Below are 14,628 nucleotides of genomic sequence, written 5' to 3'. Positions count from 1 at the left end.
CTTCTTCTCCCCATTTTTAACTCCCCTTTTTGCTTTTTCCATTTTTCCACTGGAAAAAGGGGGAGAAAAAAAAACAAGAAAAGGAGGCACAAAGGGGGGAAAACCTAAAAGGAACAAATGAAATCAAAACCAGGAAAACTGAAAACCTGGCTTTTCAATTTATATTTTCATAGGGAAAAAAAGGAATTCTGTGTTTTGGAGAAAGGCGATTTATCTACAAAACTATTTTGTGTTTTGACTACCTAGGAGTCTTACAGGAACCATGTCACCATAAAATGTACCATGTCCCACTTGTGCGACTTCTCCAATTCACTTCTCAATCATAAGTGGGGCAGATAGGTAGGCAGAAAATCTCTCTCTTACAAAGTGGTCCTCAAAGCAAAAATCTGGATCACTGAGTTAGACTCAGGGCTAAGCACACTGGAGCTCCCAATGAAGATTTGCTCTCCCAGGGAAATGTGATGAACACAGATGGGATTCAACACTTACCCAGAGCTGATCATCCTGGCCTGCAGGGCTCTGCTTTACAAATGCTCCATAATACGTCGCAATATTCCGGTGATGAGAATATTTCTTTAACATATTTATTTCCAGTTTGATTTCTTCCTCCTCGTTCTGTGGCAAGAGAGAGCAGAACACAGTAAAGATGATAACGTATTGATCATTGTATTGTTCTCATAACTCTCTGTTCTTTGAAATCGAGGGCTAGGCCCTCCTACAATCACAGGAGCAAGCTCTTAAACAGAAGAATGAAGACTGACACACCAGGGATTGAACCTGGCACCTAAATCTGTTTAGAGCTGTTACAGCTTGAGCTAAACAGACACACCTGTCTAATTGCGGCTGTAATAGACCCATATCCTGTGTGGACTGGGAACAGATGGGGAACTGTAACTCACTCATCAGTGGGTTAAATATATAGTCATTCAGTCATGGAGAAATTAACCAGATTTAAGCAAAATAAAATATTACTAAATATTACTACTAACATTTCATATTTAAATAGGGCTTTACACATTTTAAAGCATAGTACATACATCAACTAATTCATCCTCCTGATACCCCCAAGGAATTGATTATCCTCCTCGTACTGCTGCTGGGGAAATTTAAACCAAGACAGGGGAAGTGACTTGCCCAAGGCCACAAAGCAATTCAGAGACCAAGCCAGGATTCGCAAAAAGAAAAGGAGTACTTGTGGCACCTTAGAGACTAACAAATTTATTAGAGCATAAGCTTTCGTGAGCTACAGCTCACTTCATCGGATGCATTTGGTGGAAAAAACAGAGGAGAGATTTATATACACACACACAGAGAACATGAAACAATGGGTTTATCATACACACTGTAAGGAGAGTGATCACTTAAGATAAGCCATCACCAACAGCAGGGGGGGGAAAGGAGGAAAACCTTTCATGGTGACAAGCAGGTAGGCTAATTCCAGCAGTTAACAAGAATATCAGAGGAACAGTGGGGGGTGGGGTGGGAGGGAGAAATACCATGGGGAAATAGTTTTACTTTGTGTAATGACTCATCCATTCCCAGTCTCTATTCAAGCCTAAGTTAATTGTATCCAGTTTGCAAATTAATTCCAATTCAGCAGTCTCTCGTTGGAGTCTGTTTTTGAAGCTTGTTAACTGCTGGAATTAGCCTACCTGCTTGTCACCATGAAAGGTTTTCCTCCTTTTCCCCCCCCTGCTGTTGGTGATGGCTTATCTTAAGTGATCACTCTCCTTACAGTGTGTATGATAAACCCATTGTTTCATGTTCTCTGTGTGTGTGTATATAAATCTCTCCTCTGTTTTTTCCACCAAATGCATCCGATGAAGTGAGCTGTAGCTCACGAAAGCTTATGCTCTAATAAATTTGTTAGTCTCTAAGGTGCCACAAGTACTCCTTTTCTTTTTGCGAATACAGACTAACACGGCTGCTACTCTCAAGCCAGGATTAGAACTCTGTTCTTTTCTCCTCATCTTGGGGTTAGTCCAGTAGAGTGTAGAGTTGCCTACAGAAAACTGGACAACAGACAGGCATCTGGAGTGCAAAAACCACTGCCTATCATGCTGAGGAGTATTGTACCCATGTGCTCCCGTTTGCCTGTCGTATCTACCTGTTGTCTCTTGTCTTATACTTAGTTTGTAAACTCTTTGGGGCAAAGGCCATCTTTTGTTCTGTGTTTGTACAATACCTAGCACAATGGGGTTCTGATCTCTGGATGGGACTTCAGGGTTGCTACCGCAACACAAATAAATAAAAACACTATAATGAATTAGAAATAATGTCATTGGTAGCATCTAGTGGCATCCTCCATGAGATTATCCTTCTTTGAGAACAGAAATCTCTGATCCAATGAAGAATCCAGGCTCCTTTATAACTAGCTAGCTGGAATGTTTCTGTCTCTGATTGGCAGACTTCTTTATGGACTCAGCTGTCTGTATTAGCATCTTCAAGAGATGGTACATGGTTCCAAGTTAGGTGCATGTGGATTTAGCTGCCCGCTTTGCCATTATTGGAACACCACAGCTACATGTTCACTGTGCTGAGGAGCTGTCTGTCTGGATTGGCTAAAAGGAACCAAACAAGGCTGATAATTAGTTTACCTTTTGTTGCAAAATATCCTGGCACTTAGTAGCTGATGAAAAAAATGGAAGAGAAAAATGGCTGGCACTTACAGGAAATTTTTCTGCCCTTTCCCACAATTTTCCAGTAGCCTTGCCATTAAAGCATTCCATTAACTGTCAGCACGAATGTTTCACAAAAACAGTGACATTGTCCTATACCGGCTATAGGGTGGGGAGGGGTGAGACACATGGAGGAGTGATAGGCTAGAGCCAAAACCCCTCAAGAAGTCCTAGAAGTGGGTCATCTCCTAGTATAAAACACCAAAAAGCGTTCCCAACAGACACGCGGTGGCCATGTGGTTACCCAATGACATTAATCCAGAAGAGACATTTTGCCAGACCATAAATACAGAAAAAATAATTGTCTTAAGCTTGAGGAAACGAGAAGTGTAAAATGGCTCCACTCAAAGCAAAATCAACTCTGAAGTATTAAAACAGCCGCTCTGCTGAACACATAGCTCTCAAGTTGCATACAATATCCCAACTACTTTATCTGTCTTATATTTGCAATGAAGAGGAAAGGGAGAACTCTGAACACTGGGCTTGATTGTGCCTTAGGTGCTATCCAGCATAATTAAAGAAAGTGAAGAGGAGCTGGGCATAGCTGGGACAGTCACCAGGAGAAATTCTATTTGACTCAAGCAGAATTCCACACAGCGGCTCTCAGCCAGCACATACTAGAGCATGTGTTGCACAACCCTGGAAGGTCATATTTCGCTCTCCATGCCTGGCCACCATCTTGAGCCATGTGGCATTAGAGGAAGAAGGCTTCCGCAATCAACTGGGAGTGAGCAATTGGCCAGCTCTGTTGCTTAATGGGAGCAGGTCCTGCCCTTCTTCCCATTACAAGTTCCTTCCTAGCATTCATAAGGATTCTACCAGGGAGCAGGAGCTTTGCTTCCCTGTGGGATTCTAGTAAGCATTGACGTAGGGATGGAAATGGGTGGGTGGGGAGGGAAGTCAGAGGATAAAGCCGGCCTGGCCTTTCAAATGATCTGTTCAGATACATACATATAACAAAAAGCATTTTCAAAGCCTGAATTAATAATCCTGGGCAAAGACGGGGCCAGGAAGGAATTCCTCCCAGTCAGATTGGCAGGGACTTTGGGGCTTTTATCACCTTCCTCTGCAGCATGGGGTGCAAGTCACTTGCCAGGATCATCCGGGCATATATCTCACATAACTCCCTGCCCTTGCAGGAGTGTTGAGCATTGGTGCACCTCAGCCCCTGCTGTTCTCTGCCATCTGTAAAATGGACATAATAATCCTTCCCTACCTAACTGGGGCATTGAGAATGTACATAAATGTATGTTTGTGAAGTGCACTAGTGTAATGGAGGCCATATATGTATGTATGTATGTATGTAAGTAGGTACATGTTTTTCCTATAACCAGCTAGTACGACCCCTAGATCCAACTCTTGCCCTTACTAGCTTCTCAGAATCCTTGCCATCACCCTCCTTGCCGTTCCTGATTTTCCTTCACCCTCACACTGCCTTCAGATGTCCTTACGCCAGACTCCAATGTCTCTGATGAAGCTCAGATATTGTGTTATGCTGCTCAGATGTTCTAGTGATGAGACAACAGGCTTCTCTGTTGAGACCCAGCCACTGCTGAACAAGCCTTGCAATCTAAACTATTCTGCCCCTACAGAGACAGAGGCATGAATTGCGCAAAGGGCAGGTCTTAAAAAGGTAAAAAGACAGAAATGGGGGCTGCCTCAGTTTGGGAGCTGAGATACTGTGTGAAGCTGGTTACTGGAAAGTGGTAGGAGGTGTCAATGGAAGATCAGAGGGTAGATGGTTCTGGGCATAGGGTGCTGGTCTGGGAGCTGGGAGACCTAGTTCAGTTCGTTGCTCTGCTGCAATAAGGCCCTTCAGTAGATGCGGGTCAAGGAAAAGGAGGGGGAATAGCCTCAGTGGTTGGATCCATCCAGATGCTCATGATTCCAGTCCTGATCTTCTCCTTGTTAATACTACTATGGGCCACATTTCCAAAGGGCGTTGAAATCTGCTTGTCAATGTTGCTGGCAAAGAAATAAAAGTCGCTCTCGAGTGTACAGGCGCCACTGCTGTTTCCCCACACAAACCGAGTTATTTCTGGGCACAGCTGACTGCATGCACAAAATTACAGGCTCATGTTCAAAGGCTATTTTTGAAAATGTGGCCCTATCTGGTAGGTAGCAGCAGCACACACCTCCAACCTCAAGAGGAACAAGATGAGGCTGATACACACGCTGCCAGGAGACCCCTTTATGACTGTTAGGCCCTGATATTAGTTATTCATTTAAACAAATAGCACTTGGATAACTGGAAAGACTGAAAGCAAGAGATTCACAGGGACAGCCTCCTGCTCCCTCCGTAGACACAGATCCACAGGGAGAGTAATTCAGCAAGAATTGGATCTCTTTGCAAACACTTTGTTTGCTAGGCGTGATCAGATAACAGGAAGCAGAGCCTGTGTAAAGAGGCACAGAAGCACACATTACCCTCAGTTCTCATTTAAAGTTCCCACACCCCTCCCTGAAACATGACACTGCAGCACTTCCTGACAGATGTCCAGATGATCCCACCCTGACCACAGCATCCTGCTGCTATCATAAGAAAGCAGCTCCGAATCTTGCAGCGCATGCTAGAGAGAGAACAGATTTTCTCCGCTCTAAAGCTGGCCCAGTCCTCAGAAAGAAAAGGAGGACTTGTGGCACCTTAGAGACTAACAAATTTATTTGAACAAGCAAAGGCTGTAAGATAAAGACAAGAATGATGGAGGCTTGTCCCAGAGGGCTAGGAAGTTTCACATCACTTTATTATGAATGTGCCCCATTGTCTACTGCAAGTCGACCTCCCCATGAGATGTGCCCTCAGATGTGTTGCATATTCAGCACATTAGAGGGGATGCACTTTGATATTTTTTTAGACTTTACTTAATATGTTTCAAACCAGTTTTTCAAGCCCAAAGGAACAGAAAATAACTTAATCCCAGCTAGACCATAATGTTGTGCGAGAAACACTGAACCTTTAGTGGGCAACCACTTTTATTACACTGAATTCTAGGAGAATGAAAGTAGTTCAATTTAAAATACTTCTGTGGCCCCCTAATAGTGTAGTATATGAGCAGCTCACTTAATCTCACAACATCCTTGTGAGGTAGGGAAGAACTATTATCCCCTTTTTAAAGATGGTAAATCAAGACCCAGAGAGACTAAGGCCTAAGTCAGTGGTTCTCAAACTTCTGTACTGGTGACCCCTTTTACATAGCAAGCCTCTGAGTGCGGAGCCCCTTACAAATTAAAAACACATTTTTATATATAACACCATTATAAATGCTGGAGGCAAAGAGGGGTTTGGGTGGAGGCTGACAGCTCACGACCCCCCATGTAATAACCTCATGACCCCCTGAGGGGTCCTGACCCCCAATTTGAAAACCCCTGGCCTAGATACTTAAGGGTATTTAACTCCTATTGATATCAAAGGGAGTTAGACACTTCAATACCTTTGAGGAGCTGGACATAAGTGACATGTCCAAGGTCACGCAGGAAGCATGAGGCAGAGAACCAGGCTGTCACCCAAACCCCTGGAAACTTGTTGGTCTACCATTTCACAGCTGAAATCAATAAAACTTCTGCCTGCAGTCCTACTGCAACAAGCTATGAACTCATAAAAGCTCTTATACTAAGCAAGGCTTAGAGGGGAAAGCACCACGGAAAACCCCAGAAGGGGTTACACCAGCTCTAAAGAATTTGCCTTGAAGCACTGCAGAATTCTTAAAAAGACACAATCAATTTTGTGTGGAATGATTGAAACCAAAACCAACCAGATTTGTTACTGGTAAATCCTCGGCGTATAAAGACGCTGCTCAGCTCCCCAAATAGTGGGTCAGATACCATCAATACACCGCAGCTGCTCTGTGCTGCTACGGTGATGCAAAGCAGCTGTAAACCAGGATTAATGAGTCAATGAAGCAAGTTTATGGCTGCTTTGTGCTCGCAGAACCGCACACAGATACTGATGTGAATCTGGGCCTCTGCGTTATCTTATCTTTCGTTTAAGTTTGGTTTCCAACAGTGTACTAGCGCTCACTATATTCTGTTATTTAAACATGGAGAATATCAAATTGTGTGCACAAGGCAGGAGATCTTTGTAAAGTTCCCTGCCTTGAGTTTTCTCATTGATATTCCCTGTGGTGGTCTTTATCCCCTGCCCATGGATCAGGCCACCGGGACAATCCCTGTCCCCTGTGGATCCCTGGGGTTCAGTGGGAGGAAAAAGCTATCCATAGAACAGCTCTGGGTCTCTGGCAGCCCCTTCCCAGATAATCTTAAAGTCTGGAGGTGCTCAGATCTGGGAGTCTGATTTGGGTTCACACTCCACCACAAATTCAACCTCTGCCACTCCCCAAAAACCTTTCCTCTTCGGTGACTCTCATTTCTACAACATAAGGCAGATGGCGAGGCCTGTACCCACAGAGCCAGAAGCAAAGTCCCAGCACTTTACTGGTCCAATCATTTCAAAAATGTACCCTCTCCGCAAACAGAAAAGCAAAACCTTAGTAGTTTGACCTTCCATATGTACACAAGTATATTTTATAAAGGTATAAAAAGCCTGTTTTTATTCATACTAAGACCCATTAGTACTACCCTGGCAGTGTAAAAGGGCCTTAAATTGGGTGTGAGTTACACTATACTTAATCCTGCTTTAAGTCTTCCTTTTCTTAGGATATGTCTACATTATACAGCGGCACAGGTGCTGCGCTGAAGCTACACATCTGTAGCACAGTAATGTAGACACTGATTACAGAGACGGAAGGGTTTTTTCTGTCACTGTTTTAAATCCACCTCTCTCAGGGGTGGCAGTGGGGGGTGGGTCAACCTAATGACATTGCTCAGGGCGTGACATTTTTCACAGCCCTGAGTGATGTAGCTAGGTTGACCTACGTTTTAGGCGTAGATCATGCCTTAGAGTTTTACGCTGCCACCCACTGCCATAGTATCTGTACGCTGCCAGCAAAGCATACAATGCATTTAGGCCTTGTCTGCATATGGAGTTATTCTGGAATAACTCTCCAGAAATAGCTATACTGCAATAACTCCATGTGAGGATACTCTTAGGCCTTGTCTACACTAGAAAAGTTTTGCTAGCATCATGATACCAGTTTAGCAATAATAGCAACCCTCCTTTCTCCCCAGTGTAGACTCAGTTTATATCAGCAAAAAAGTGCTTCTGTCGCCATAGTTTACATCAGTTTCCCAAGAGACACAAACTATATTGGCAAAAACACTTTGATGCCTATATAAATGTGTCTACCCTAGGCTCTGTTAGGTTGGTAAAAATCTACACCCATAACTGACATAGCTATGCCAGTATAAGTTTTAACTATAGACCAGGCCTACTATTTCGGAATAAGAATGCCTTTTTCTTTAGTATCTTAATCCACTTTGGAAGTAGATTATACTAAACCAGAAAAAGGCATTTATACGCAAAAACAAGAGTGTCCACACTATTTATAAGCATTATTATATAGCTATTCTGCTTTAAATGCACATCCTACCTTACTCTGGATTAATTTTCATGTGTAGAAAGTCTTTTAGTGTAAATGAGAATCAGGCCCAATACACAAGAACTGAATTACAGGAAACTCTAGGGGGGAAAGTTTTTTGGCCTTTCATGCTAACATTGTCTTGAGATGGCAAGTTGCAGTTCTATAAAACCAACTGCATTGATCAGAAGAGGAACAAAAAAATCAATGCTTAGCAAATTCTGTGACACTGTGTTTTAACTCTGACACTACTTTATAAATGTGAGCAAGGACTGTGCCAATTAAACTGTCTCCTTCTCTCATCTAGCTGATAAAAAAAAGAAGAAGCAACATTTGCAACTCTAACATGTTCTTTCCTGCTTGCTGTCAGAGTGACTACAATGCGCTAGATTTTTGTACTGCACAGAGGAATAGCTGGTGTGTGTGGGGAAAGGATGTGATGAAACACAGCAGGGGCAGCACAGAGCTACAGGAAATCTTCTATTTGCTATCTCTGGAAACAGATAATCAACTAGCAATAAGCAGGAAGAAAATTCTTTTCTTCATCATTATAGACTAGCAAAAATATACAGAACTACTGGCCCTGATTGCAATGCCCATCAATGTACAAATATGATTGAAAACAAAGAAACTTGCGCATACAACCATCCTTAGCACATTAGGAAAAAAAAAATCAGTTCCCAGCAAGCAGTACTTATGCAAGCAGATCATCTTCTCCAATAAGTTATCTAATTCTGTAGTGATCTGGCTGGTTGTTTTATATGTCCTTTTTGCTTATATCCAGACAACTGTTTTTTCTACAGATGCTCACTCACCTCAGTAACATTCATAACCTTGATTGCAGCTAGTTGTCCCGTCTTAACGTGGCGGCCCTGTGAAAATAAATGACATGCTGTTGGTAAAACATGCATGTATGTAAACTATATGTACAGTATTCACTGACTCATAGAAAAGTAGGGCAGGAAGAGATCTCAAGAGGTCAGGTTGTCCATCCCCTCCCATTGAGCCAGGATTAAAGTATTTTTGCAAGCAAAATAATTCAATTAATCATTGATACAGTGATTTTGCATAGCAAGATTTTCTTGTTCAGTTGCATTAAGTCAATGAAAATAACATGCATGATGCAAAACCATTAGGGTGAAATTCAGCACTGTACAGGGGGCTAGCATCACCTGTGCCCAGCTTAAGTTCTGAGTTTAATAGGTACATAGTCTTTTGTGCTGGCCCTCTCCAGGAGAGAATTTCACGCTGAATGCAGACAAGGTAAAGAATATGAAACTCCTGTTTTCAGTGTCCAATGTGGAATTAGTTTGTAGGTCTCAGTACAGCTCCCAGGAAACAGGTGTCTCCAACCCGCAAACCAACATTTCTTGGTAATCTCAGCGGAGATGTCAAGGATTCAGTGAGCATAGAGCCCAAACGACCTTTTCATCCCTCCATGTCAGGGTGGAGACATGTTGGTGAAACGAATGGGGATGCTGGCACTGCTTCTTCCTGTGTTGTATCCTATGCATGGATAAACAGAGGACTCCAGTTTCCAGAGCTGTCAGTCTGGCAACTTCTCCACAGTCATCAAAGACTATCTTCATATATCCCGCTCCTGACCCCCCCGAAGGTTCTATATTGTGAAATAAGCCTCTAGAACTCTTAGTGCAAACAAGGGTCAGGTATCAACTTGAAAAGCACGTGGAGGTTTTGCTCTTATAGAATAATGCTCTCTGTCAATATGGAAGAATCCGTCTGAGTTTTGTAATGCATACTGAGAATGTCTAACTGTGCAACCCTGAGACCTAGAAATTGAGACAAGCAATAGCCTTACTTTAAAATGCACCTTTTACATTTCTCTGTTCATCAAGATGTCTAGGCCACATTGCTTGGAAGAGGTATGCAACAGAAAGTACAGTATATTACCATGCTAACCAGCACTAATCTTGTAGTTGAAGATTGCATCAAATTACATGGGTCGACATCATATAGATTAAACATTCCAATTATGTTTCCCTTGCGCCAGATTTTCAGAAATAGCCTTCAGCTTTTGAGCGCAATTTCTTTCCTGCAAATAATTGTCTACAATTTTGTACCCACAATTAACTGCAGAGGGTAAACCATAGGAAATCAGGTATTCCAACATGAAATGGTATGATTTGTGGACACAATGATTTGCAGCTGCAATTTTACACTTGTAAAATTAGAAGCTGAGTTGATCCTTTTAAAAAAATCAGGCCCGATATGTTCAAAATTCCATATGAGAATTATTTTGGGGACTAAGCAATTTTGCATCAAGAAAAATGATTCTTTAATATCAGGCAGTATGTCACAGTCCTGTTCTCCTTTGTAAAAGATAAACCATGCTGAATTTTTGTATATTTATGAGTGCTCTCTTTTTGTGGGCGCACTTGTGGGCCTGCAAAGCTTTTTCTCATAATAAAGAAATCCAATAATTCTAGTTTAATCACAGAATTTAGGAGCAAGATAAATGAGACACACCCAAAACACATGCATGACACATACATCAGTGTATCTGACTACAGGTCCTCTAGTGATGAGTGCTACTCCAGACAGATGCCTGCCTTTGGTTACTGTCCATTTCAGCTGACGTCAATCACAGTCAGTAAGCTTCCTTTTAGCAGCCACAGTTCCTTTGTTGGAGGCCATTGTTTGCAAATGTTTCCAGGCATTGAATGTCTTGGCAATACAGTGAGACGACCTACCACAAAGTACAGTAATGCTAGACATGCTGGCACCCCGATTTAACCCCAAAGCCTGTCTGGAATCAAACATGCTGATAAATTCAGGTCTTTAGCCACTGTACCTAGCAGGCAGCTGACCTCTCTAGGTGATAACAGCTTTTAGGGCAGCTGTGTGCACTGCAAAAGGATGAAACACTTAGTTTGCCTTTGAGAATTTATAAGGAGTCTCATCGTTGCAGTCTCTCAGATAGATCGAGGATCGAGATGGGGGAAAGAAAAGGGTTTCCTTTTGTTATAAACACAAACCTTTTAGTACCAAGATAGTGTTGCATGGGGTAAAGACAATTCAACAGACTAGACAAAAAGGGAGGACTTGGTGTTTTACTTTAATTTCAGAACATCAGCCCAAATAACTTGTCCCTTTGTATAAAAGATAGCTGTTACTTTACAGCCAGCATTATCTCCACTCCATGCAAACCGACTGTACTAGATTACTTTTATCATTGTGAATCAGAAGTGTCAAATCTGTCTCCACGTCAAGAAGAGAGGAGAAAAGCTGAGAATAAATGAAGAATTTTAAGCCATCCCTGCAGATTCACTCTTGTTCCTATCCTCTCTGTGAGCTTTATCATGATTTTTTTGTTTGGATTTGGGGGGGATAATCTCAGCCCTCACAAAATTCTTAAGAAAAGGTAAACATACACCTCATGTATCAATTAGTTGTGTGGAATGCAATCATGTAAAAGGCTGGAGGGGCAGCATAGAGAGAATGCTTTAACGAGGTTGGAAACATCTTATGAGACACTAATTGTAATGCTATTTGTGGTGAAATGGGGATTTGTGGGTGTGACATGTGGCATGCTTTCCAAAAATAAATAAGTAATGGGTCTACACCCCAAGTTCCTTAATGTGGCAGGCAAGTGGCTCCTTTCATAGCATAGCCTATGCGCATGCTAATCTCTGTAATAAACCTGACATAGGACGGCATTACACATGTGACAATGTGACACACTTTCCACATAAGCCTATGCCACCCGTATCTAGGTATGTGCACAAACAGGCCTTTCCCACCAAATATGATGGAGCTACTATAAGGTGGGTGCAAAACTGGTTAGAAAATCGTTCCCAGAGAGTAGTTATCAGTGATTCACAGTCATCCTGGAAGGGCATAACAAGTGGGGTCCAGCAGGGATCAGTTCTGGGTCTCGGTTCTGTTCAATATCTTCATCAATCATTTAGATAATGGCATAGAGAGTACAGTTATAAAGTCTGCGGACGATACAAAGCTGGGAGGGTTTGCAAGTGCTTTGGAAGATAGGATTAAAATTCAAAATGATCTGGATAAACTGGAGAAATGAAGTCTGAAGTAAGCAGGATGAAATTCAATAAGGACAAATGCAAAGTACTCCACTTAGGAAAGTACAATCAGTTGCACACATACGAAATGGGAAATGACTGCCTAGGAAGGAGTACTGTGGAAAGGGAGCTGGGGGTCATAGTGGATCACTAGCTAAATGAGAATCAACAGTGTAATGCTGTTGCAAAAAAAAGCAAACATTCTGGGATGTATTAGCAGGAGTATTGTAAGCAAGACATGAGAAGTAATTCTTCCACTCTACTCCACACTGATTAGGACTCAACTGGAGTATTGTGTCCAGTTCTGGGCGCCACATTTCAGGAAAGATGTGGACATACTGGAGAAAGTTCAGAGAAGAGCAACAAAAATGATTAAAGGTCTAGAAAACATGACCTAGGAGGGAAGACTGAAAAAAATTGGGTTTGTTTAGTCTTGAGAAGAGAGGACTGAGAGGGGACATGATAAGAGTTTTCAAGTACATAAAAGGTTATTACAAGGAGGAGGGAGAAAAATTATTGTTCTTAACCTCTGAGGCTAGGACAAGAAGCAATGGGCTTAAATTGTGGCAAGGGCGGTTTAGGTTGGACATTAGAAAAACCTTCCTAACTGTCAGAGTGGTTAAGCAGTGGAATAAATTGCCTTGGGAAGTGGTGGAATCTCCATTATTGGGGATTTTTAAGAGCAGCTTGGAGAAACACCTGTCAGGGATGGCCTAGATAACACTTAGTCCTGCCTTGAGTGCAGGGGACTGGGAGGTCCCTTCCAGTTCTATGATTCTACAACTAAAGAGACAACATGACAGTCATGACGCACTCAACAATAGCTTACACACACAGCCTCAGTCATGGGACACAAAGGGAACAGCACAGAGGACACCAGAGTTCTCCCAGATTTTATTCTAAACATCCAACAAGAACATCAACATCCATTTGGACACTTACCAGAGAGGGGCCCAAGGGAGCTCTCTTCAATGCCTTATCCTATGAATAACAGTCCCCAGGCTGTCAGCATTGGCTGCAAGCCAGAATCCCTGCATGAGTCTTGAACTCAGAACCTCCCAACTAAAAGGATGCTACCACAAGGATGTTTCTTTAAAAAAGTTTTAGGCAAGTCTAACCCCGGTTAAATTCCTTCATGTAGGATTTCACAGACTGTTCGTTAGCTCGTGCAGGTTAGCAGTGAGGCTTACCAGAGGTTGCATGCTAAAGTTGTTTTGATGTATAGAAAAGGCTACTGGCCTTTCTGCCAGAATGGCAGTGATAATACAAGTAAAATCACTGCTCCCTTGGCTTTTCAGCTGCGGCAAATTTCTTTTCTTCGCAAGCTTAACAAGTGGTTTTAAACATCTTCAGCCCCACTCTGAAGTTCTCATTCAAGCAACCTTCCTGAGTAAAGACCAAATAAAGACGTTGGGGTTTGGCCTTTTTGTGTGTGTGTGTGTTTTGTTTATCAATAACTTTCAGGGGTTATGCAGAGTGCATGGGAACTCTTGTGCACGGCTACTTCTCTAGCAGCCCCAAGGGTGTGTTTTGGTAAGCCTGGCAAAACTGGTATCTATTTTCTAAGAGGTGTTGGTTTTGTTTTTTTACTTAAAGCCACCCACGGTTGTTTTGACTGTTTCATTGCTGAGTAAGATCAGCCACTCTCTTAACAAGCCAGTCATTTAGAGTCAAATCCTGTGCACTTCACTTATGTGAGTAGTCCCATGGTGAGTAAGAGAAGCAGAAGTGGGCAGCTAAAAAAGGAAATTGAAAACACCTTCCAACAGCAGAAAAGGGTTAAAGGGCGTCCTCATCCCACCCCACAAACAGCAGATGCTAAAAGCAAGCAATGGTTTTGCTATGTGGACCATGCAGCAATTATAGGTGGAGGCCCTGATTCTCAATTCTATTCGAGCTGTGCTTGCAGGGCAGGGATGGATGCTCACAGCCATCTGGTCCCAGAAGAAGTCCTGATCTAACTTATGTTGGTAGTGTATGGTCCCTTATGCCAGTGTATCAGTCCTGGTCTACACTAGGTGTTGAGGTCGAATTTAGCAGTGTTAAATCAATTTAACCCTGTACCCGTCCACACGACGAAGCCCTTTTTTTCGACTTAAAGGGCTCTTAAAATTGATTTCCTTACTCCACCCCCGACAAGGGGATTAGCGCTGAAATCAGTTTGCTGGGTCGAATTTGGGGTACTGTGGACGCAATTAGACAGTATTGGCCTCTGGGAGCTATCCCAGAGTGCTCCATTGTGACCGCTCTGGACAGCACTCTCAACTCAGATGCACTGGCCAGGTAGACAGGAAAAGGTCCGCGAACTTTTGAATTTCAATTTCCTGTTTGGCCAGCATGGCAAGCTGCAGATGACCATGCAGAGCTCATCAGCAGAGGTGACCATGCAGAGCTCATCAGCAGAGGTGACCATGATGGAGTCCCAGAATC

General features: G+C 42.7%; 1 protein-coding gene across 3 annotated transcripts in view; it reads right to left on the bottom strand.

Annotated features, from left to right (window-relative positions):
* Positions 1 to 14,628, bottom strand: part of NRK (Nik related kinase) — a 128,885-nt gene that overhangs the window by 69,527 nt on the left and 44,730 nt on the right. For all 3 annotated transcript variants that reach the window (XR_006274465.1, XM_038416767.2, XM_043492931.1), the window contains 2 exons: positions 8,968 to 9,024; positions 490 to 615 (listed from right to left, as the gene is read on the bottom strand). Coding sequence is in view for 2 of the 3 variants with exons in the window: in XM_038416767.2 (XP_038272695.1) it covers positions 490 to 615; positions 8,968 to 9,024 (183 nt within the window). In the remaining variant the exon portion in view is untranslated. The remainder of the gene's footprint in view (positions 1 to 489; positions 616 to 8,967; positions 9,025 to 14,628) is intronic.

Source organism: Dermochelys coriacea, chromosome 9, assembly GCF_009764565.3.
Source record: "Dermochelys coriacea isolate rDerCor1 chromosome 9, rDerCor1.pri.v4, whole genome shotgun sequence".
Classification (NCBI taxonomy): domain Eukaryota; kingdom Metazoa; phylum Chordata; order Testudines; family Dermochelyidae; genus Dermochelys; species Dermochelys coriacea.
The sequence above is the reverse complement of the archived record's forward strand: the minus strand, read 5'-3'. Positions and strand labels throughout refer to the sequence as shown.